General features: G+C 43.6%; 1 protein-coding gene across 2 annotated transcripts in view; it reads right to left on the bottom strand.

Moving 5' to 3' along the window:
• Window positions 1-15,059: 15,059 nt before the first annotated feature.
• The window catches only part of LOC143343791 (uncharacterized), a 61,722-nt gene continuing 53,548 nt past the window's right edge, over window positions 15,060-23,233 (bottom strand). For both annotated transcript variants that reach the window (XM_076769032.1, XM_076769031.1), the window contains 4 exons: window positions 21,483-21,626; window positions 18,018-18,349; window positions 17,363-17,637; window positions 15,060-17,004 (listed from right to left, as the gene is read on the bottom strand). In XM_076769032.1, the coding sequence (XP_076625147.1) occupies window positions 16,299-17,004; window positions 17,363-17,637; window positions 18,018-18,349; window positions 21,483-21,626 (1,457 nt within the window). In that variant the 3' untranslated portion in view covers window positions 15,060-16,298. The remainder of the gene's footprint in view (window positions 17,005-17,362; window positions 17,638-18,017; window positions 18,350-21,482; window positions 21,627-23,233) is intronic.

Raw genomic sequence — 23,233 nt, 5'->3', positions numbered from 1 at the left:
AAATTTAGCGAGGTTATATAGTTTGTATTTTAAGTTGATCCCTTTTTAAATGAATCCCATAAAAACATCCCTTTGGAAAATACCTTTAGAGCTGATCTTCGTTTGAAATCGACGACCCAAAACTGTTTCTCTGCCCGAGGAATGATTTTTTTTTGCGAGTAACGGGTCGTGAGTGTTGGAAGGTACACGTTGTGCATTAGTATTGGGACTTATGGCGAGGACTAGGCACAACAGTACAATTTTACGGTTCCGTTCAGTGGCCGAGAACTCATCAGTAACCGTGGCCTGTTAGTTGCCGGGTTGCTGAACGACTGCTGGCGTTATCGCTCGGTTATCGATTGGTAACACTCCGGTTGCTAGTAGGTAACTGTAACTTGATGGATCATACGTCGTAGATCATATGGTTTCCAGCATGACCGGCCCGGAGCGATCCTGGACAGGATGTTCCCATGCTAGTTGACGTTTCACCTGTTTCTTTTTCGCTCGTTCGCGGAGGAATTAACGTTGTGTTGCGTGGATGCTCGCAGACGCGATCTGCGGATGCCGTAAACCCCTGGACGCGATCTATTTTATAAAATAATTAACATTAATCTTCCGCAAGAATAGTTCTTGCGGGAAAAGTACGTCGCGTTTTGCATTCTCCGCGTCTCGAGGTGCATCGTAGAAACCGGTAGCAATTAATTGCTAAAATATGCGGTGAAACGAGCAATAATACGTGAGATTTCCTGCTGCGAGTGTAACAGCGTATTCAATTTAGTCGTCAGTGATTACATAATGTTTATTTATCTAACTTCCAACAAGAACGAAGTAATTAGATTTATGTTTAATCTGCAACAACAAAAACCAAACGTAACGGTTCGGGATGAAGCACATAATGATATATTTAGTTTTTGTTATTATACATTATACGTAGACACGCGGATGGATAATGCACGTTATGCTTATATGTTTAATTTTTTGCAAATCTATTGGTCGGGAGAGCACCTGGATGGGGACGAAAATTAACTATGGAACACAAAGGAAAGGATTTTGGACGATCTAGTGTGCATTCGCGAAAACTTGGCTAGTACGTTTATAGTCATATCCACAGCTCTAGAAAGGTATTAGTTCATTTCTAGAGTTACCTCCACAGCTCTAGAAAAGTATCAGTTCATTTCTAGAGTAACATCCACAGCTCTATAGCAGTTCATATCTATATTAAAGCTCTAATCGACAGTTTTAACTCTATAGTTGATATTAATCGATTTCAATCGTCGTAACATCTTCGATTACTGCATCCTTGCTGTTTAGGGAATGTTTGCACAATAGAATGCTTATTCCACGTTAGTCGTTTCGTATTTGAGGTAAAGTAGCAAACATAGCACCAGTAGTTCGAGTAGATTCATTGGATCTTTAAGAATGTGGATAATGGAGAGGTTCCATCGTGCTTGCAAGTTTTCGCGGTGGTTTCGTTACGGTTCGCGGGGAAATTTCATTAATCAGACGCGTAATGTGGTTTACGGTTCATGTTCCCTCCCACTAACGCCACCATTCCAAAACAGGCTCACAATGTTATGATCGATCGCGGCTTTTAGGCAGACACGTTATCGTGTACTATCCGTACGATCGGATCCAGTGGATCGTTTCATGCAACGGGAACAGACTCCCGAGGAGACCTATCAATGACGTGACACGTTATGCATCATTCCGTGTGCTGGCCACCTGTCAAACGTCTGTTAAGCCGTCACTGCGAGAACTATTAGTTCCGCGCTATCAGATTTTCTACCGAGTCGAACCTCCCAACTCGAATATTTATTGTTAAAAGGAACATACTCGGATAGGATAGCACCTGTAGCTCTAAAACGAGGAACTAAATTTTTTGTTGCAATTTTGTTTGATTAATAGTAGGAAAGAATAAATTTAAAAATGGTGTTTGGATAAATTGTTTAAATTTTTCACTGCACGACGCTTTTCAGACACGCTGATGACTAAATTTACGGTACACAATAGGCAAATGGCGACAAAAGCGCAGCAGGCTGTCCGATTACAACAGCAGCCTGGTGTCACGTTGATTAGCCCGAACCGCAAGTTTAGAATTGACCGTTATGTGGACGTGACCCATATCGTCAACAAGAGGAGATACCTAGGATCAATGAGCGATCGTTTCTTGGAACTTAGGGTTATACCCGCGGCTATGCACAATGTTCCTCTCCCAGCCTGCAGAGAATCCTAACGGTTTGCTTGTGCACCAGTGACCTGAACACGACGCGAAAACTTCGCCCTATTGCATTGTTCTTTGTCCCCGGGGCCAATGAGACTGGGGATACCTTATTCCTCTGGAACTGCTACTAATAAGCGTATTTTATTGACTTCCACGGGCCCTGGCAAGATCTCGGATCGACCATTGCCAGCCATAACAATTCAGAGTTCACGATACCAGATCAAAACTTTTTTATGGGGCATAAATATTGCGGTATTTTGGTATTTACTCAAATTAGTCAATGTAGCATTTCACTTCGATTGTAAATTGTGCAAAGGAAGGTTACAAAATGTACTTTTACACATTTTGCCTCCATCCTCCATTTTGAATTCGCCTATAGTCTCTTTTTACTGCTATAAATTATTTTTCTCTTATCGCAAACGTAACTAAAATAGCAACATTCTCAATAGAGTATAAATATTATTTCGTATTATTTAAATTTCAAACCATCTATCCACGTCCCATTACCATCGTAACTGTCTCGATGACATATTGCTATAAACCTCTATTGTGATCCCGTGTGCCAATTTGCCCGTTTCCAAACAAACTAACAAGCATCGCCCGGTAATTTCCGTCGCTGGGAAACAAAATAATCATAACAAACGACATTCAGTGATTGCTGTATCTATAATTCAACGTCCAGACTCCTTGACAGGGCAGGAAGAACAAGAACTGAATTAAAACAGACTTTTATCTCTATGCTTGTATACAGGGTGGGGCAGAAAGTTTGATCACCTAAAATACTTTCATTCCTTTCGGGCATAGAAAAAATTATAGTTCTATAGCGACGAGGTTATATGTATGGTAGGTTACTATATCCACATAAAAACTATAGAATGTATTTAATACACAAAAATATAAGAATTATTATATTTAGGGGTTGAGAAATCCCTCTACGGAGCTCCCATTTCATTAATTTTATTAATAAAAGTATGAATTTGCATAAAGATCAGAAGTCTAGTTATACGTGACAGTCAACATAGCAATAACAGTGCCCAAACTCAATAAACTCTCCAAAATAATTGATTAACTTCCCCTTTGGATTTTTGCGACGTCCACCACGAAGAACATTAATTTTCTCTGGTGGATGGGGATCAGTGCCCCCCAAACAAAATCCCCAAAACCCTCTTGACACTTTGAACGAGCCAGAAATCACTGGATCAGTCCCTCTTTTTAGGTTCGGTTCGTCTAAACGAGGGGATTAGCTCGAACTTGTTAGCGGCTCGAGTCCCTCAGTCCGCCAAGCGGGCCTCCGCGCCAAATACGGTTACTCACCCCGGGCAACCTTGCCCCGACGGAGGAGCTTGGCCCTCCGCGAGATTTCGCTTAGAGATTTCGGCTCGTCTTTATCTTAATCGGCGGATCTCCCGGGGCCCACGAGTATTCGAAAAAGGATAAGCGTTCGCGGAATCGACCCGGAGTTCGTTTACCGAGCGGATCAAATTAGGCGGACATGCGACACGCGAGGAATTCGGGCAACGAAAGCCCCCCTCCGATTTGCCATGCATCTTCGTTCGCGTCAGCTCGATCGTGGAACGAAAGAGAAACGGCAAAACCTCAGCCGCGAGTGTCAGGAACGCGCGGACCGAGTCACCTAGGGACTTTTCTCCGTGACTCGCGTCCCGTCGGAATTAAGACGACTTGTCTGGGAATTTTTTCGCGCGCCGAGTGTCCCGTTTCAATCGATTCGAATTGCATCTGCAATTTTATATGGAAGAACTCTGTAGTTAGTTTAAATTCACATTCGTAATCTAAGTATTATTATTATCAAACGAATATCTACAATGTCGAGTGGCAGACATAAATATTGAACTCTATCGAAGTCGCGTACACAGCGAATGGCCGGCAATTCGGCCATATTGAAATTTTTCCATAACCTCGACCTCAATCTCTCCATTTCACCCCCGGGCCCAATTGATACGCAAAGTTTTCCGTCGCGGCGATCCCGGTCATTACATCCACGCCGCTCATCACGTCCTGATGATGATACCCTATCCACCTGGAAAGGAGTACGAGATAGTTAGCCGCTTGTAACGACGACGGGGTGATAAATTTTCACGCGTCGGCTAACAAGGCCGCTCCGGAACGGGGCTCGAAAATTGCATAGCCTTTCTTAGAAATTCACCGGGTCCTCGCCACGGTTTAGCTACGCGGCCGGCTCCAGACGAAACCACGTAGGCGTTGTAGGGACAACGTCCTGGCTTTCAGGGTGCGTTCACCCGCGATCACTCGCGAACCTTTGATCCGAAATCCTTAAAGGGGGCCTGGGGAGCTGATGACAAGGGTACAGGATCTCTGTAGATCGCGGGGATCATTGTGAGAAGAGGGCATCGCGCCCACGTTCGACAAACCGGACCTGTCGGATGGTCCTCTTTCTCCAGCCTGTCCGTGACGGTCGCGTCTCTCATCCGTTTGCTGGCTACCTGCACGTTTTCACCGCCTAGTCCTGTGATTAATAGCGAAACGAGGTGTCCGACACTTTTCGTTTAACGCCCTCAACGCCGGATCGAACTCCTCGAATTGGAATAGGTCGCTGAAGTAATCAGTTTTCTCGACATTCGAACTCTAGAAAGGTATTAGTCCATTTCTATAGTCACATTCACAGCTCTAGAATTAGTTCATTTCTATAGTCATATCCACAGCTCTAGAAAGGTACTGGTTCATTTCTAGAGTTGCATCCACAACTCTATAGCAGTTCATATCAATGTTACGAGGTATCATGGGTTGCCAAACGGTCTCGTAGCGTCTTGCTAGGCTGGCGGAGACTCTGACAGGTATTTCTCTGGATCTCCCTGCGGAATAGAACGCCGAAGTAAAAGTGCATCGAGTGCCAATCCCAAACACAGCGAAGGAGTCATCCTTATCGCGAGCCCCCATCCCCGTCCCTGCCCTTAACAAGACTCTTTCAACACCCGACACGGCGAACGGCGGAGTTAACGCCACGAAGTGGACAAGATTCCGCTCACGCCTCTCTCTCATCGGTCGCAGAAGAACTGTGTCAGTGTTGCATGCCTCGTTTCGCAAAGGAACGTCGCGAATCTCATGCATTACGCATCGACAGGAGGCTAACCCTGAACGCTCTCGATCGCGAAGCTTTCGCGAAGCCTAGGCAGAGGAATTCCTCTTCGTCAGCTTGTCTGAGGCGTTCTCGTAGGCAGCCAGGCAATTCCTCGTACATGGACATGCATGGCAAGGCGAGCGATGTGGCACGCGTCGGCATTCTGAATCGCGCCGCTGTGTTTTCCGGTTTGCGCCTCCGTTGGGTTCCGTTAGTTGCGTTATGTGATTGTGTTAATGGGTCAAATCGCGTCCGTCGTTAACGAGCTACCCGTGCCGGCCGGCAGCCATTTTGAAGGAAACGATCGCTGCGAACGATGGGCCGCCGAGCGTGCATTGTTTGATTGATTGCGCATATTTTTAGCCTCGACAGTTGCATTGAAATACGAATTTTGTTTTAATTAGGATATCCGTATCGTTGCTTCGATCAGGTTCAATATTAATTGCTAATAAATATTATTTATGAGCTCTGTAGCTATGTGGAATCTGAAACCCGTTCCGTTTACAGGTTCTGTATATCTAGTGTTTATCGAATATAGTGTATTTTCGAGTGGATTATTTCGGAAGAGACGAAAGTTTTGTGTAAAAATCCTTGAGAGTGCAGTTAGTATAGTTGTAATAGTATTCTATGTTTTTTAGAAGTGTTTGGAACGGTGTGAGGTTTGAGATTTACTGTTCTTTTTTACTTATATTAGACAACGAGACGTCTGTATTAATTTATTTAACGATCATTTGATATAGTTAACATAATATTAATCAATCACAGCCATTGGGGCATATAAATATATGACAAGCTTCTCTAACGAGAGTAACACATTCTCTGTGTGTTCCATTTGAGGCAATCTGTGCATTGCCTCATATCTGCCACTTTTTCTTGCTCAGTCATGGCAGTTCTATTTATCTTGCGTCACCTTTGGCTCCTTCTTTTCGTGAGCCTCATTGACCCTAGAGCACTCTAACATACTCTATAGTACCCATCAGAATATAAGAAACAAGCGAACAAAATTTCATTCTGATTGGATAAAAGTATCAAAATTTACAGGGAACTCACAAACACACAGAGTTTGAATGTTACATAAATAATTTACCCTTTATATAACTTAAGTATACTTTATTAAACGTGTCGTATTAAAAATTCCATTGTAGTTGTCCATTTCAAGTGTCACCTGACGCTTATATAGGCTTGGTTAGACAGTCACGCACACCTTGCACAGTTCGAGTATCCCAGTCAGCCCAAGGTCGTCTTTGGAATAAGTCATCCTCCGCTTATAGCGAGCAACGTAGACCTACTCGCGCGGTTTCTTTTTTTTTCTTGCCTCCGATTCTAGAATGGTGCTCGGAGTCTACCGTTCCACCAATTCCGAGCATGGAGACTGGATTTCGTGCATCAAGATTGGATCGATTCTCAAGAACGAGAAAGTAATGGCCCATGAAAATTCACGAGCCGCGCTGCACGACAAGATAGGCCGCGTGGTAAGTGGCTAATCGTGATCATGAATAAACATTATCGCAGAAATTGTGACATCTTCGCGACGATTCCTTGCGGTTACCTCATCGTGCTGCCCCTCGCCCCCCGTCCCGCTTCACGGTCCCTTTAAAATGCATCGAGCTAGGCTAATTAATTCGGCCCGGAGTGTCAATAATTAACCGATGAACCGAGGGGGAGAAACAATTACCCTTTTGTGTGTTTCTCCGAGTGTGCAAGCAGTTTCATACTCGACTAGCGAGGATACTATTATCCTTTTGTTCTTTTATTAGTATTTTCTTTGTAATGGTAACGGTACTCTACAGTACTCAACTTGGTTTAGAGCTACTCTATAGCTCTAAAGGCATAGAGCTAAACTCTATTTCTAGAGCAAACCTATAGCTCTATATATTTAGAGTTAATCTACACCTCTAGAGCTAGCCTATATCTCTATATCTTTAGAGCCAGTTAAAAAAGATAAATCTAGATAGGACTCTTCCAATTGTGTGAAAGCAAAGTATCCTTTTTGTGGTGAATTTGAGGGGTCTGGTGTGGCAATCGACGTGTTAATAGTCCCCCATCTATCGCGTGTCTACGATTAATTGGCGAAACTGATCGGGGACCAGCGAAAAAAAAAAATAGCATGGAAGCTTCGTCCTTCATCTCCCCGGGTGAAATTCGACGAGGAAAAAGAGAGGTAACGCAGACGTGGAAGGTGCAGTCGCAGTGAAACGACCGGTAGGTAGGCTGTAAAAGGTAAACCCGTCGTACCGGCAGCGTTCGTGGTCCGCGGGCATTCCAGGCGACGCCAACGTGCCCTCCTCCTCCGCCTCCTCCTCCACCTTTTCTTTCTTCTCCTTCTTCTTTTCCTTCTGGCCCGGCCACCTTCTTCTGCGCCCCTCCACCGCCTCTAGGAGCCTCTCCCATCGCAGCCTCGCAATAATGCAACTGCATGCAGTTGCGTTATCGACCAACTATAGGTGGACTACCGTGCTCGTGGAGAGAGTGATACTGTTCCTGCAGTTACGTAAAAGTCGATAGAAATTTCGATTTTTTGTGTCTCCTACACCCCCTCCCTCACTTTGCAGTCGCGGACCGCGGTATTGGGGCTTCGGTGACAGCGCGAATCAGCTGGGTGATCCGCGTGACTTCTGTGTCTCTTTAGTGACGTTACTTGTAAAATTGCAAATAGGGTGTTTCTGGTGTAAAAAATTTTAAAGCTTCATTTTATACACCAAAAAATACAAAAGTAATTAACGAAAATTTGTTCGTTTCAAAATTCCTCGCTTTGTTTTGGTAATTCAAAGAGATTAAAAATACTCCATGGTGTTCGAGATTCCATCCACAGGATTTCCAATATTATCAGTCCAGATAAGGAAGCGTATTTTGTTGGCTGCTACAATAAATCACGAAAGATTTATAATAGTCCCCGTCGTCTTGATACTTTTGTGACCCACTATATGCACAGCGGACTGGTGCATAAGCTGCAAGGCCAGCCAGGATAAGCTGATTCATTCGATTCCTCCGTGGAGTGAACTTTACGAGCTACCGACAACTGATTTTCTAGACCTACTTGTTATGCATTGAACAGCGTCGCGGACGATAGGGTGTCGTCTAACGGGGGTTCCGACGTTGCTGCATCGGCTGCACCATGTGTTGCATCTGTTAGCATCGAATTAAGTTGGCGCATAAGCAGCGAAGAAGTGTCATGGACCTTTCTTTAGCGCATTATCTTTTATGTACAAATAAATTGAGTTCTCGTTCTTGCTCATTTAAAAGCTCTTCATTAAAACGTTTCTTTTGCTCCTCGACATCATTAGATTGTTTGCTGTTTAATTATATCCATTTTTTTTTTTTTTTTTGAAGCTATCCCGGCAATTTTAGATTAATTAATATTTTTTTTCGTTGTTTACTAACGAGTACAGAATTGCAATGGTATAATCTTATTATTTACGACAGTTTCCCATTTCCATTGTGAAATAATGTTAAATGAAATATAATAAGAATTTTTTAAGTTTAATTCTCTATTTAGAATATAGACTATATCTACAAGTTGATCGACATTGTCTACCATAATCTAAATTTTTTTCTGCATCCATCAACATCTTTCGGAACCAAGAAAATCCGTGTTGGCTTCGTACCATGCAACATTCAGCTCACTATGTATATTCCGTGCATTGCTACCAAAGGGTCATCACCCGTATAATAATAATAATTTTATGTAATCGCGTAGGCGATGTGGGTGTTAGTTCTTGTAGCTCTTAGAGTTCGTGTGCTTTGGTCCTGGATTATTCTTAGCTTATGTCCTTCACTTTGTATTTAATACGTGTTCAACACGATCATCCTGAATTTATTGTTTATAATTTTAAAGTTACTTCTTCCCATCCTGGATGCCAAGTTGAAGTGTCACGATCGGGAGTTGTTTGAGACAAAAATTAACGGGACGTTAGGACGAATCGAAGGTTTATTGAGGTATAAATCATTTAATGTTTTCGAAAGCAATCAGGCTCCAGTGTTTCGTTTTCAGTTAACAGTCGTTTGGCAACGATAGGTAATTATGCCTCGCGAGTTGCTGAGTTCGTTTGGACAGTATTCAGTTAACAACTAATAAGACAAACAGGTTTCAGTAGCTCAGTGTTCGTTCAGAGATCGATCAATCAATTAGTATCTGAAACGATTAGGCTTCAGCAGGCTGTGTTTAGTTAGCAACGACTCGGTTAGCATCTATCGATGCAATTAGACTTCGGTAGTTTAGTTCCTGTCAGAAGTCAGTCTTCATTCGAGAACCAATCTGGCTTCGGCAATTTACGAACGAAGAATCTCAGATTTTGACTAATTCTCAGAATGATCAGTGACAGAATTGTTGAAATTCGTATTGTTTACTGTTTTATATTACATATGTGACTTGTGTAGTTGAGAAAGAGACTCTACCATGTTAAATTATATAAAAGTATGTTTTATTGACTAACTGAGAGTAAAATAATCAAAGCTGATCACGTTTTGTGGTCCACCCTGTATATTGAAATACGTGGAATGCAATAGAATCCCCTGAATAAAGTAAAATATTCAGAATAACATGTGTGGAATATATCGATACGATTGGAGTATGTAGTATTCAAGAATTCTGCATATTATTCGTTTACCTCGTCGCGTATAGGTTAGATAGATACTACAAGAGGTTAGTCTAAGTCCGTCATGCGATCGGCGCCATAATGATTCTGCCCATCTATGTTGCGCAGCCGTCAAACATCTTGGCGAGTGAAACTGACGCTGGTCGAGAAGGTGAAGGGGTTGAACTACGCCATTTGCCCCCCAGTTGGAAAGAATTTCAGTGACAGGGAGTACGTACCCTAATCTATGCGTGACTTCTCACCCGCAGACAGTATGGTACTCGTATCAGGAAACAGTATACCACACTTGCCTTAAAACTCCATCACTAGAGCCTCCACATTCTCCATGAAACATCCTAAACATTTATTCCATCAATTTTTCAACTTTCAACGCTCTAAAACACTGTGACATACTTTCAAATCTTCGTAGACTACTTAGATAGAGATTCAAACTATCATAAATTAACTCTAAGTCAACTTTTATGGTTCAGAATGCTACATTCACAACTCTAGAATTAGTTACATCCACATTGGAACTCTAGAAAAGTACTAGTTCATTTCTAGAGTTACATCCACAGCTCTAGAATTAGTTCATTTCTAGAGTAACATCTACAGCTCTAAAAAGGTACTAGTTCATTTCTAGAGTTACATCCACGGCTCTATAGCAGTTCATATCTATATTAAACCTCTAATAGACAGTTTTAAGTCTACAGTTGTCATTTTCACATCTTCAATTACTGCATCCTTACTACTTTCAAATCTGAATTCTTATCAATCATCCATTCCGTTTCCACTCGAACCTTACTTATTCTTCGAGTTACGAGTACTATTGAGTCTCGAATAATTAGTCCATTAGGGATCAATGATCTTTAAGCATCGACGACGAAACGACACACCATTTCGTACCAGACTGGACGCGCAGCAAACGCCACGAAGAAATGATTCTGCCCCGTTTTTCAAGTCTCGGTTCGATGCAATCGCGCGACATGTTATTTGTTATGTTGGTGCAAATCGCAGATACTTGCCGGCGGCACGCGATCCTCAGTACCGGACCAGAGAAAGAGTTTCGCGTATCGTGACAGATTGAACAGGTATAACGCGACTAATTGAGCCGTTCCGATTTCCGTTTTCTTCCTTCTTTTTGCCTCTTATTTCGCCAGGACCCTCGCCTTTGACGCTATTGATGACTGTTCGTTTAATCTCGTTTCATTCCGCGTCCCCGTATAAAGACTGCTCGTCCATCATACCGAGATTATGATAGGAGGGTAGCTGTACTGAAGACATTACGCGTACGATGGCTCGAGGATTCATCTTAGCTTCTATATGGCCGCGCTTGTACGCGTTGAGTCGCCTTGAAGCGTAATCTGCGAATCTACCAGCGATTTTTCCCAACCAGGGATGAATCGAAGATACAGCCTGGGGCTTTTAAAATCGCGACTGAAGGAAGATAAAGCCTTTCTAGGGGCGAAATCCTACCGTTTGTTTGAATTAACATATTTTTCAATGAAAATCGTCAAAGATCTTTAGAGACCAGCTCCAAATAGACCCCATACTCTTTCAATGCCTTTCGAAATAGGATTCTAAACACCCTTTCATCTCTTTCAAATCGTCTCCACGAGATGAGATAATGTTACGGATAAATGCTTCAAACTCTTGCTGGATTTATCGAACGTCACAGAATAATATTGTGTAGCTTCTTCCTGTTGGATGCTTCTTCAAACGCACCCCCGTCGCGAGACAAAATCGTAAGGTTCCTTTTGTGTGTCCCTGATCCGACAGCCTAGACCCGAGGGTTTCTATTGTGTCCTTTCATGGCACAGGCAGTGATCGTATCTTCGAAATCTGAAAGAAAGTGTTCCACTTCGTTATAGCGATGAAAGACATTCGCGATGCCCTAGTGTGCATGGTAAATATAACCTGAATACGATCGATCGGAGAAAGCAATAATAATATTGTCTTTCATCGCGTTTTTGGATCGACCACGACCACCAATCATCGCTGAAAGTAACATCGGGTGATGGTTACTGCTCTAGAATTTTACGGATCGGTTGAGCAGATGATTTACCAGACTATGAATTTTATGGGTTCCGTATCGTCCGTCATTTGCAATTTTATCGTGTCTCGTAGAAATTCAAATTTCTTGTCATATAAAAATAAATGCAAGCCATGGGTCCACTGTTGTGGTCTCCAAAAATCATTTGTACGGGAGGGATGACGATTAGCCTGACTTAGATCAAAGACCAACAAGGGTGGGCAGCAAAAGTGAACGCAGACGGGCGGGGGGTAGGCGGATTATTTGCATTTTAATTTGCATATTAAAACACGCCTCGTCGATCAGTCGAGCAGAGCTGCGAAATATGATAGCCAGCGCTCCGCGGCCGTCGCATTAACGTTGTAGAGGTGAGTTACACGACCACAAGGCAACCCGACGGCCATGAAATCGTTCACGCATGCCGATCTTGAAATATGCACCCATGGACCAAGATTACCGGGCCCCGATAGCACCGTTGTTTCGATCGATCTGAGTATATCTCGTCCTTGCGATTCGCTATTTGAACAGATCTTGCCATCGGAAGGGAGACAAAATTGTTAACTATAACGCAACAAGAACACGCAAACACGAAATAAATGTTCTTGATTGCGTTCTTAATCTTCGAATCACAAATTGGAAGTGTGTCGTTTAGTAATTCACATTCCCATTCACGTTTCAACTGTATGGGAGTAACAGTTCATTTCTATAGCAACATTAGGACCATGATATAGCACCATTTCAATTCTATAGCAACATTAGGATCATGATATAGCACCATTTCATTTCTAGAGCAAACTTTCGTTGAGCACAAGTTCATTTCTGTATCAAGTTACATACTCTAGAATAGTACAATTTCGTTTATAGTTCGCATTGTAATCTTAGAAGAGCAGCAGTTCATTTTCGTAGCAACGTATAGCGTGATAGAGTGTTTCATTTTTATATTCATATTAGTATAGTACTATTATGATTATTACAAAAACTATGATTAGAAGCAAGCGTGTATGAAACAGAAGTTTCGTAAAGTACAACCTGGGAACGTGTTCTTCATCAGCGAAGCTACCTCCAGCAAAAAGACACGAGCAAAGGAAACCTGAACAAAACCACAATTCGCTATAAGTAGCGTTCGTGTCATTCAAACTCGAATGTATCCCCTAAAAACGAACAGATGCAACTTGTCTTGCACCCTACGGAGCTCCGTGGGCCACCGTAGCGTCTAGTCGGCATCGTCAAGGAAAACACCTCTTCGTCTGTTTAGTTCTCCGTTATTATCGTTATTTCGAGCCGTTAATATTAATGGACGTAAACGTGTATCGCTGTACCGACGATGGAAACGGCTGGACAAGGAGAACGAGAGAGAAGGCTCGTGGCTATAATTGAATAGGCGCAGCTGTGCGTACTACGTGCTCGTAAAACATTAATGACCTATAGCCGCTGACGATCGTTTCGCGTTATTATTCCTCAAAGTCAGAGCCAGTCGGTGTGTTTATCTCAGTATTTCCAATTTTCTTGACCGTGGATGAACCGGCTGCTACGTGGACTGGGCTAAGGCATAATGGCGACTGGAACTACTCGTTTCAGTGTGTATGAAAAACGGGACTTATCTTACAACTAGAACATACTGTTCGAAACTTGGATTGGATATTTACTACGAATGTTATCTATACTCTATGATTTTATTATCGTTGTTACGTTCCATATTAGCGGTCTTTAAACATTTTTACAACGTCATTCGAATTCTGGAAGAGTATTTAATACTTACTAGGGCAATAGTTCATTTCTATAGCAACATTATAGTACCATTCCATTTCTAGAGCAATATTCAGATCATAATATAGCACCATTTCATTTCTAGAGCAACATTCGGATCATGATATAGCACCATTTCATTTCTAGATGAAATTTCCAGATTTCAAACTTTAGTATTAGTGATATTGAAACTTCAGGAGAGTCGTAGACTTCTCGCAGACGATTCGAGATGGGAAGGCACGAAAACCATAGAGAAGATTATGCCTCCGAAGCATTTTTTGAGCGTGACAGGATCCTGCTCACCCTGAACTCTTCGCGACCCTCTTTTCGTCCTTTTTTCGCCGTTCGTAATCCCGGTTGCATCGTGACGCTGCTTTCCAGTTTCCTCGAAGCGTTTCGATGCACGTAATCACACGTTCAACGAACGATCGCCACGGCGTCACGCAACGAAACCTCGACCAGTCTTGCGCGAAGGGGAAACTGGTCCCTGGCGCTGTATGACGAGTTAATAAATTAATCGCCGCGTACCACCACCCCCGCCGCCTAGCTGAACTATTCATCAGCAATTTCGACGACCTAGACCTTCGAAGGACGCCATTAATTTCCTGTTTCCAGAACGTTCAGACTCGTTTACATTCTCCCGGCGATTTCTCTCGATCTACGTGACTCGAAAGCGTCATTTCACGCTGCTTGCCCTCGGAATTTGTTCGAGGAGGACTTCTCGGTAGAATGGTTCCTGGGGCGATATCTAGTTGCATGCCGAGACACCTCTGAACTCGCCAGGAAAGACAAACTGATTGGTACGAGGTGCAACAATGAAACTGATCTCGAACCGTGTGATTGACTTGCCTTCTAAGAGTGGGACGTGCCCGGTTGTATAGAGCAAAACGTGCTACTTTATTATCATTCGTTACAGTTAGGCTAAAGGTCACTCAGTGACTGGGCTACTTTGACCTGGACGTTGAATTGTAATACGATATTTTAAGATGGAACATTTGGATTCTCAATGGAAGTAGGACAGGCTATATTCTTTGGTCTTGGTTTCTTGATGTTCGGTTAATGCTCTAGATATGTGTGATTGTCTTGCCTCTTAGTTGGTTAGAGTCATTTTTATAGTTAATTATGAGTATTTCAGGGATGAGTAAATCTTAGTATAGTAATTTTCATTAGTTCCTTTCAATTACTCAAATATAGCAGACATGAATAGAGTCAAATACTCAAATATAGCAGACATGAATAGAGTAAAATACTCAAATATAGCAGATACGAATATAGTTAAAGTATTTAGAGTCTTAAGAATCTCTAGTTACCTAGCTCAGTCATTAGTTACAAGTCACTTATAAAATAGTATTTGGGTTGCCTTCTAAAAAAAGGACACGCTTTAATTATTTGCAAATGAGTGTATTTTAAAATAATAACTATACAGTAAGAAAATTACAAATGTTTTCTTGCGTGCGTCCGCAACCAGCACGCAGAGTATTAACAAATGTACAAAATGCCTGGACACTAGCCACTACGCTAAGGGTACCAACAAATTTACAAAATGGTACACGATTGGCAATCCCCCTAGGTCCATCTAGGATTAAGAGGATTTAATATCAGTAGACGTTCGGAGGACCGTTGACGCATCAAAGTATATCCTCGTGTGTACTCGTATAGAAAGGAACCATTTTCGAAGAAAACGTTTCTTACAAATTTCGTCCACTTTATCGTCACAGCTCGCGTGGATCTAGGGACTTTTCGTTAAGGATGCGTCGAGACATCGAGTACAACCGATCGGTCGGTTCTAATAATATCGATCAGCCGCAGCACAGATTCTCCAGTACCGGAAGTCGCGCAGCGTCTCGAAGAGGCCCGCTACATCCTCTATACACGCACGGGACCGTAATTACGCGCTCATTTTCCCCGGTCAACAGCCTTGTAAATCTTCCGCCCGGTTCCCCGTGAAGGACGCCGCCGCTCTGAGCGCGGAAAAAGGGGAGAAAAAGACCTCGGAGGGATAATTTCTTCGGCAAATGGCGTTGTAAATCCCGTCGGTGCATCGCAGCGCCGGTTTCTGCCCGAACGGTTCTCCACAGTTCGACCCAGGAAGTCGCGCCTTATCTCCGTCAATGAACTTCGAGGGCTAATTTTCGATGCGCTCGCATGTCGACGTCTACGATTCATGCCGCTCGGAGCGATCGAAGAATCAGGTTTATGGACGAGACGACTGAACTGTCGCGTCGTGTGCAGGGAAGCGAGTAGATATTTTTAGATTAGAACAAGCTTTCGGTGATCAAAGACACGATTCAAAGTGAAGAAGTTTGTTCCAAGTAATCATTTTTAACGTGAACACCGTATTACCAGTCGCTTTCAAGTGACAGTTGTTCGGATTCAAGTAACTGGAAGAAAATGTACAAATTTAAAAGTTTCAAATGCGGATATCCAAAGGGCTAGGTTAGGTACTTGCTGTTTCTGGATTCGCTTCCCCGCCACAACACGATTCGTCTCTACTATTTAGCTACCTCTAATCTCTTCGAATGGGTCGTCTAACTGCGCATAAATCCTCGATACCCAAAGACCGCCCTCAAACTTGCTCTCCTATCTTATCTAACACGCTTCCATTCCTCGGAACGCAGCGAGTCTCCCCCGGTCCAGGAAGAACCACGATCAGCAGACAGTATTGTAGATCCCTTCTTCGTCCTCGGCAGCGTTCGCGTCAGAAATCTCGGACTGCGACAGAGCCAGCTTCACGTAGCCCCTGTCCTTCTCTCTGGTCCCGTTCTTCCCTCCAGGCAGCGGTGGCGGTGGTTTCTCCTCGGGGGGGCTGACGTTCGTTAGTTCGCAGATTTCAGCGTAGATCTCCTCCGTCTTGGGCGGTGGAGTCGACGGTAGAGGCGTCAGGCTGTCCCTGACCTTGGAGTACGGTGGGTCCAGGTCCTGCTGAGTCTGTACCTCTAGCACGCTGGTCGAAACTGACCGTTGAACCTGCTGTCTCGAAGAGGCGGACGCCTGCAGCAGATTGGTCTCCGACTCTAGGCTGGCGTATCTCTCGGACCTCATGCCAATTTCCGGTCGAACCGCGAACGTGAAGGAGGCAGACTTCTTGGCAGGGTTTCTGCTTCTCCCACCCTGAGCTATCCTCGTGATTCGATCGAGGATGCTGTGGTTGTTGTTGCTTGTCCGACTATTGCTGCGATCTCTGATAGTCGTTCTCTTGATGTGCTCTATGCCCTCCTTTAGACTCTGGAGGATTGGTTTCGCTTCCGTTTTGGACTTGATCTCCTTCAAATGGAGCTCTTTCAGTTGGCCACTGGTGTTGGTTGGCTTTGGAGGCGCCACGCGTGGTTCCGTCGCTCTCTGGTCCAGGGCTCTTCTGTAATTGGAACGACAGTACATGGTCGATAGGTGTCTTGGAAATGAAATTGGTTTGAGTACTTGGGTGCAACTCAACCTTTTCTAGAGAAGATTACACCTGGTTAATTTAAGATACACATCGTTTCTAAGATATTGTAAGTACCTAACCAATTCCAAAAACTAACTGTAGGGGTGTTGGTGCCACCCCTTCAGAGTCTAGAGCAGTTCAAGGAAGCTAGAGTTAAGTCTATCATCGTGTGCTAATTTCTAGAGCTATGGCATTTAGCACCTAGTTATGAAGAAACTTCTCCTCGTTCAATTATAGCACTTAGCCTCTCTGTTACTATCCACTTTGCAATTGTTATATCAGTTTTTACCTGCAGGCTGATAGTAATCGCTGCATCTTCGGCGAGGCCAGCAACCGTGCTTCGGAAGGACAGCCTAATCGCGCTCTTTTTACTCGAGGCGCTGTTGGTCCTGTGGCAACCAATTCAAGGAGTTCTGGGACGGTGGAATTTGGCACAGGTCTCTCGGGTACCAGTGGCACTGCGCAACCTAAAACTATGGGGCCCCTCGTTGCACCTTCCAGTTGCATCAGACCGCTATAATCTCGTGGCAACGGTATTGGCAGAGGTCCAGCGACCAACCGTACCTGTCAATCGGATTGCAAACTCCTTGATCAGTATTTTCGAACCATAAATTTTGTTCCTTTAACGATCAGACATCCTTCGATAGTTGGATTAACATAGTTTCACGAATGGGAACGTAGCTAAGAGCTCTAGAAGCTCTATACGCTATACCTAGGAGCTCTAGAAACTCTAGAAGCTATAGAAGCTATAGTTAAGAGCTCTACGGGCTCTATAAGCTCTATAAGCTGGCTAGATTCGTTATTTACTCTACGCTATGGATCCTAGCAAAGCTACATTCCTGTTATTTGTTAAGGAACAGACTAATTTAGGACAGACTCAGTTCGTCAGAATATTATAGACACGTACGTTGCATTGTTGGCGAAAGAAATTCTGGAAAATTTACCCTCAGAGGTAGATCCCTCCTGGCAAGCTGATGGACTCTATACAACACGGCGTCGCTTCCGGTGTCGAGGCTTCCGCTCTGGCAAGTGGCGTAGAACTCTCCCCTCGCTGAAAGCGGCGCGAATAGCTCGTGCCCGTGAGAATCCAGGCACTGCGCGTACTGATCTCGTTCCGACGACCTTGAACTCTTACCCTCCGGGACGCCGCTAACGACACCGGAAATGCCGCTCGACACTGGCGCCCTCCGCGTGTCCTGGAACACCGCGGCGAGCCGTAGAACTTCCCCCGCGCGCACGGTCGTCTTCGTGTAGTGCGCCCTTAGATTCCCATTCTCTGCGACAGAAATTTGCAGTTTCGCTCTCATTTAACCGACAAGCATCCGCAAAGCATTCCTCCGACGTCGATGAACCTTTCTCTGGGATTGTTGGGCGCTGAGAAATAGGGGATACGAATTTTGTTCAACACCAGTAACTCAGTGATTAAAAGTAATTATTTCAAAAGTTGTTTTGGAGGTAGCATTAGGAGAATTAGAGGGTAGTTTCACCCTTTAGAATTGAGCTATAGCTACAAGCTCTATAAGCTATAGTTAAGAGCTCTATAAGCTCTATAAGCTCTAGATAAAAGCTCTATAAGTGCAAACGTGCAAAGTCTCAAGAAAATTGAGGTCAGTGCATCGCAATATCGAAAGATTGGGAGCTGTTTGTTATATCGTGATTGAAACCGATAATTAGCCAAAAGTGGTAGGCTTAGAGAATTCGATGGTATCGGTGCAGCCGCCGTTAAACTTCCGCCAATTAGAAGTTAAAAATATATTAATGGAAGTTCGAGCAACTAATACCGCGAGTATTGCCTGGTCATAAAAACCCAAATCATGTGCTTTCCAATTTTATATATCCGGATAGTTAGACTTTAATAGTTTTACAACCGCGTGGAACTTCCTTTATAGCACATTGGTCACCGCCTTCAAACATGGCGTACCAAGAAATCTTCTAATTAAATATTATCGGGCAAATCTAGCGGTATTACTCTGCCCGTGGCCATCAAGTGGATAGGTAACTCTCGGTTAATTTGTGGCGATCTCACTCAATCGCATCGAACTTTGTGGGCACCAGTCGCCGACGTCTACGCGATACGATTATTTCAACTATTTACGAGTGCTCGTCTTCGTAATATACTACTAGCCGCTGACCCCTGACAAGGCTAACTTCCCGTGGAAGTCATACCGCAAATGAGATAGCTCAATCGAAAATGTCATCATTCATCGAGGTGTCATCCTGTTAGGAAGTTAACTTCAGAAAATCATACGGGGACCGTAACCACTTTTCTGGACTCAAGCACTGACTTCTTCATTCTTCTTTGATTCATCCCATGATTGGTGCATTTTATTCAAATCGATTCCACCGCAGGCATTCCTCATAATCACCAGAATCGGAGACTGTCAGGTCCCTTTACGAGCCTCGTGCCCCGTAGCGCGATTCATAATTCAGCCAAGTACAAAGTTGGTAACCCAACCCGTGGCTAACCCGGACCTACTCGATTTCACGTGGGGCAACGTAAAAAGGCGAAACTACTAGATATCAGGGGGGAGAGACACGGGCACCGCGATGCCCATAGAAATCCCCTTTCACGCGCGATCATAATCGTTATAGTACATAATGGCATAACGCCCGTGTGTATCGTAAGAACCCCAACGGCTTTCACCGGGCCCCGCATGCCTATTACGTTACGTGCCCCTCGCCTACGTTTAAACGCACGAACAAGCGCGCCGTAGAGTCGCATTAACAGACACATTGACATTCGTGTCACGGCCAGTCGCTGTACCCAAGGGAACAAACCGAAGCGTGGACCGTGCGTGAGCGCGCGGACGTCCCTATGCACGCACCAGGATGCATTGTCACGTCCTAGACGAGTGACGTACACCACGACGGTCCTGCCTTCGCCACGGTTCTACGCCAGTGTACACCGTCGAAGGCACCTTTTCGTAGTATCTGTCCAGGACACGATCGTGTTCCCTCTCGGTGATACAAGGGCGGAAAAGACATAGTCGAGATCTGTTCAGATACGAATTTGGGTGTCTTTTTATGGAGACACGTGTCTTGTAGCTTGTAAGTAGCTGGGCTCCTGACGAGACTGAAGATTATTATCTATTTCCGGATTGGGAAGACTCGTGTCGATGAGAGCAGAGTGGTCTGAGGCGAACAGGTTTGAGAGAGACGTTGAAAACTATTAGGATTCTAATTTTTATCCACTTTTCTGAGGTTCCTTCTGGTAGAATAGATGCTAATCTTTGTGAGAATCTTTGAAATATAGTCTGGAAATTATCATAACCCTCGCTATTAGGGTACTAGTTGCGTGTAACAGCTGAGGGGAGTGGGTCTGAGAGAGACGTTGAAAACTATTAGAATTCTAATTTTTATCCACTTTTCTGAGGTTGCCTCTGGTAGAATAGATGCTAATCTTTGTGAGAATCTTTGAAATATAGTCTGGAAATTATCATAACACTCGCTATTAGGGTACTAGTTGCGTGTAACAGCTGAGGGGAGTGGGTCTGAGAGAGACGTTGAAAACTATTAGGATTCTAATTTTTATCCACTTTTCTGAGGTTGCCTCTGGTAGGATAGATGCTAATCTTTGTGAGAATCTCTGAAATGCAGTCTGGAAATGATAATAACCCTCACTATTAGAATACTAGTACATCAGTAGGTTGGTTCATTCTACTGCATAGTGTAGCAAAAGATACATTCTTATTGTATTGAATCCTATTTGTCATGTCAGTAATAAGTCACATTACAGTAAGAAATGGCTAATAGTGTCTAGGGAAATAGAAGTTGTTAAAGACCTATTAAAATTCTGATTGTCTTCTTCTTTTCTGATGATGAATTTGTTATTGTTTGCAAGTGATTCAGTATGAGATTAGACTAGACAGTTGTGGATGTTGGAGGATCTTAAATATTGAGCTTGGAAATGGTCTCTCAAGTATCTACCCTAAAAATGGTGGCATTCGAATCATCATTGCCTTTCAATAACAACACACGATGCAACAAAACATGCAAACGTGATATCTTCCTCATTCTCTAGATCCTATCACGTCGTCAATAATAAGTTCCCCTACGCAGCGTGATATTAAATTATCCTAAGTCCCTTCGTCTTATCCGATCTGAAATGAGATTAGCTTCAATCAAAATTACTGGTCGAATTATCCTCGATTGTCCGCGTGAGAATGTGGGCGTGACCGCGATATTAATAGTGTCCATGTAACAACCGCAACTACCTAACATTATAACAGTTAATTACGTTATCGTACGTTCGTATCATAGTAATTCTTGCACGTAATTCCTTGCAACGGCGTTGCGTTCTTAATGAGCGAAAGGATAACCGCTACTCGTGAAACGTGCAATTATGTGCCATTTACGAAGCGACTCTATGCAGCTGTCTCGCCATCCGATCGAAAGCTACCAAAACTTACCCATCTTGGAGTGTGTTAGCGTGTAAGCTCTGAGAGGTTTCGCGAGCAGAAACGCCGGGACACCAGCTCGAACCAAAGCTCCCACTCTTCTGTACACCCTGGCACTTCCAGTACCACTGTTGTTCGAGACAACGGAGAACCAGCCTGCAACGAATATTGTCACATCAAATTTCGTACGTTTTATCGCGTCAAATGTTCGATTAAACTCTACTTGCAGTTGATTAACAATTAAATTCGATAATTTCATTTCTTCCTGTGTTAATTTAGTTGTTAAATAATTTAAATGCGTTGAAATAACTGCAGAAAAGTTCGTACGACAAATGGCGGTCGTTCGGGAACGTTACAATAGCGCCCTCTGTCGATCGATACGTCGAACCACCGATTCCCCGGCAATTTCAAACTCGTTTCCACTCGTATATCAGTTTTAAAGTTGTTCTGGTTAATATGTGCAGTGGATTATTGTGCAAATAGAACGATCAACTTTTATCGAAAAGACCCAGTTATCCAATTCGAGTGACACGGTAATTTTCGCTTTCTCGTGGAAGGACACGCGAGCCGTGGCATCTGTGTCAGGCCCGGCGCAACGTCATTCCACGGCTCGTTTTGTGGAACGGCGGTTCGTTAACGTGTTCCCCGGTTCATTCTGATACGAACGTGACAAACGTTACCGTTGCGCCGTGGAAACGGCGTTCCAGTTCGCGGAGAAAAACCGGCCTTTCATAAACTCACGTCCGCGTCACCATTAAAGCAGCCCCTCCGTCGGCCACGGCACTTTTTGCCAAGTCACAATGTCAATTCGTCCGACGCTGCTAATACGATCGAACGGCGCAAAGTTCCGTCGAAATGAACAGCGACGTTTACGAGCTCGTTTAACGAGATTCTAAGACTCACTTTCATATGGGTAATTTAAAGGTGCTGCATAACGCCGATGAACTCCGTTCACGCAACTTCCAGGCGAGATTTTCACCGCGAACAGAATCGAGCGTCGAATAACGAATCTTCGTCTTTATTTACCTTCCGTCTTCGGTGACTTTCTTGCGTTTTATTTTGTTCAATTTCACTTTTTAAATATGCTGGTGATCTGGTCGAAGAGATTTGTTTTTAGAATGGTATGCGACAGCAGGACTGCTCTATAAGCTCTATGAGCTATAGCAAAGAGCTCTATAAGCTCTATAACCTCTATATGCTATAGCTAAGTGCTCCATAAGCTCTATTTAGATTCTATTCAAGCTAATAGAATAATAAGGGAAACTTTCGTAAATACGAAACAATAAAAATACTATTGTTGGAAGCTGAATATTCTTCTAAAGAGGTAATCCATCGAACAGCGAAAAATCAGCTCGTAGAAGGGAAACGTCGAAAAATTAAAATGGCCGGTTCGCGGTTCTAGGCTTAAATTAATAATTTATCGACGATTTGCAGAATACACGCGCGATTCTCCTTATAATTTATAGCCGAATGTAAACATCCGCCGGTTGTCCCGGCTCCGCGTACAATAGGGGCGTATAAATCGCTGAATCGATTTGCAAGCGGTTTACATCGTATTTCCGCCATCTTGAATTGATTTACAGCTAGTACTAATGCGCGAGTTCCAATGATTGTCCCGTCCTTTCCGTGAAACGTCCTTTCCACGAATGTATTACGTGGGTGTTTTATCGTCAATACGGCACGTCTCGTTTTACGCGAGTCGCGAAATTTATCGTCGATCGATCTCCTCTGCCAGGTTAGATTAAATTACAGTCTCGTTCCCG

Source organism: Colletes latitarsis, chromosome 7, assembly GCF_051014445.1.
Source record: "Colletes latitarsis isolate SP2378_abdomen chromosome 7, iyColLati1, whole genome shotgun sequence".
NCBI classification, from domain to species: Eukaryota; Metazoa; Arthropoda; class Insecta; order Hymenoptera; family Colletidae; genus Colletes; species Colletes latitarsis.
The sequence above is the reverse complement of the archived record's forward strand: the minus strand, read 5'-3'. Positions and strand labels throughout refer to the sequence as shown.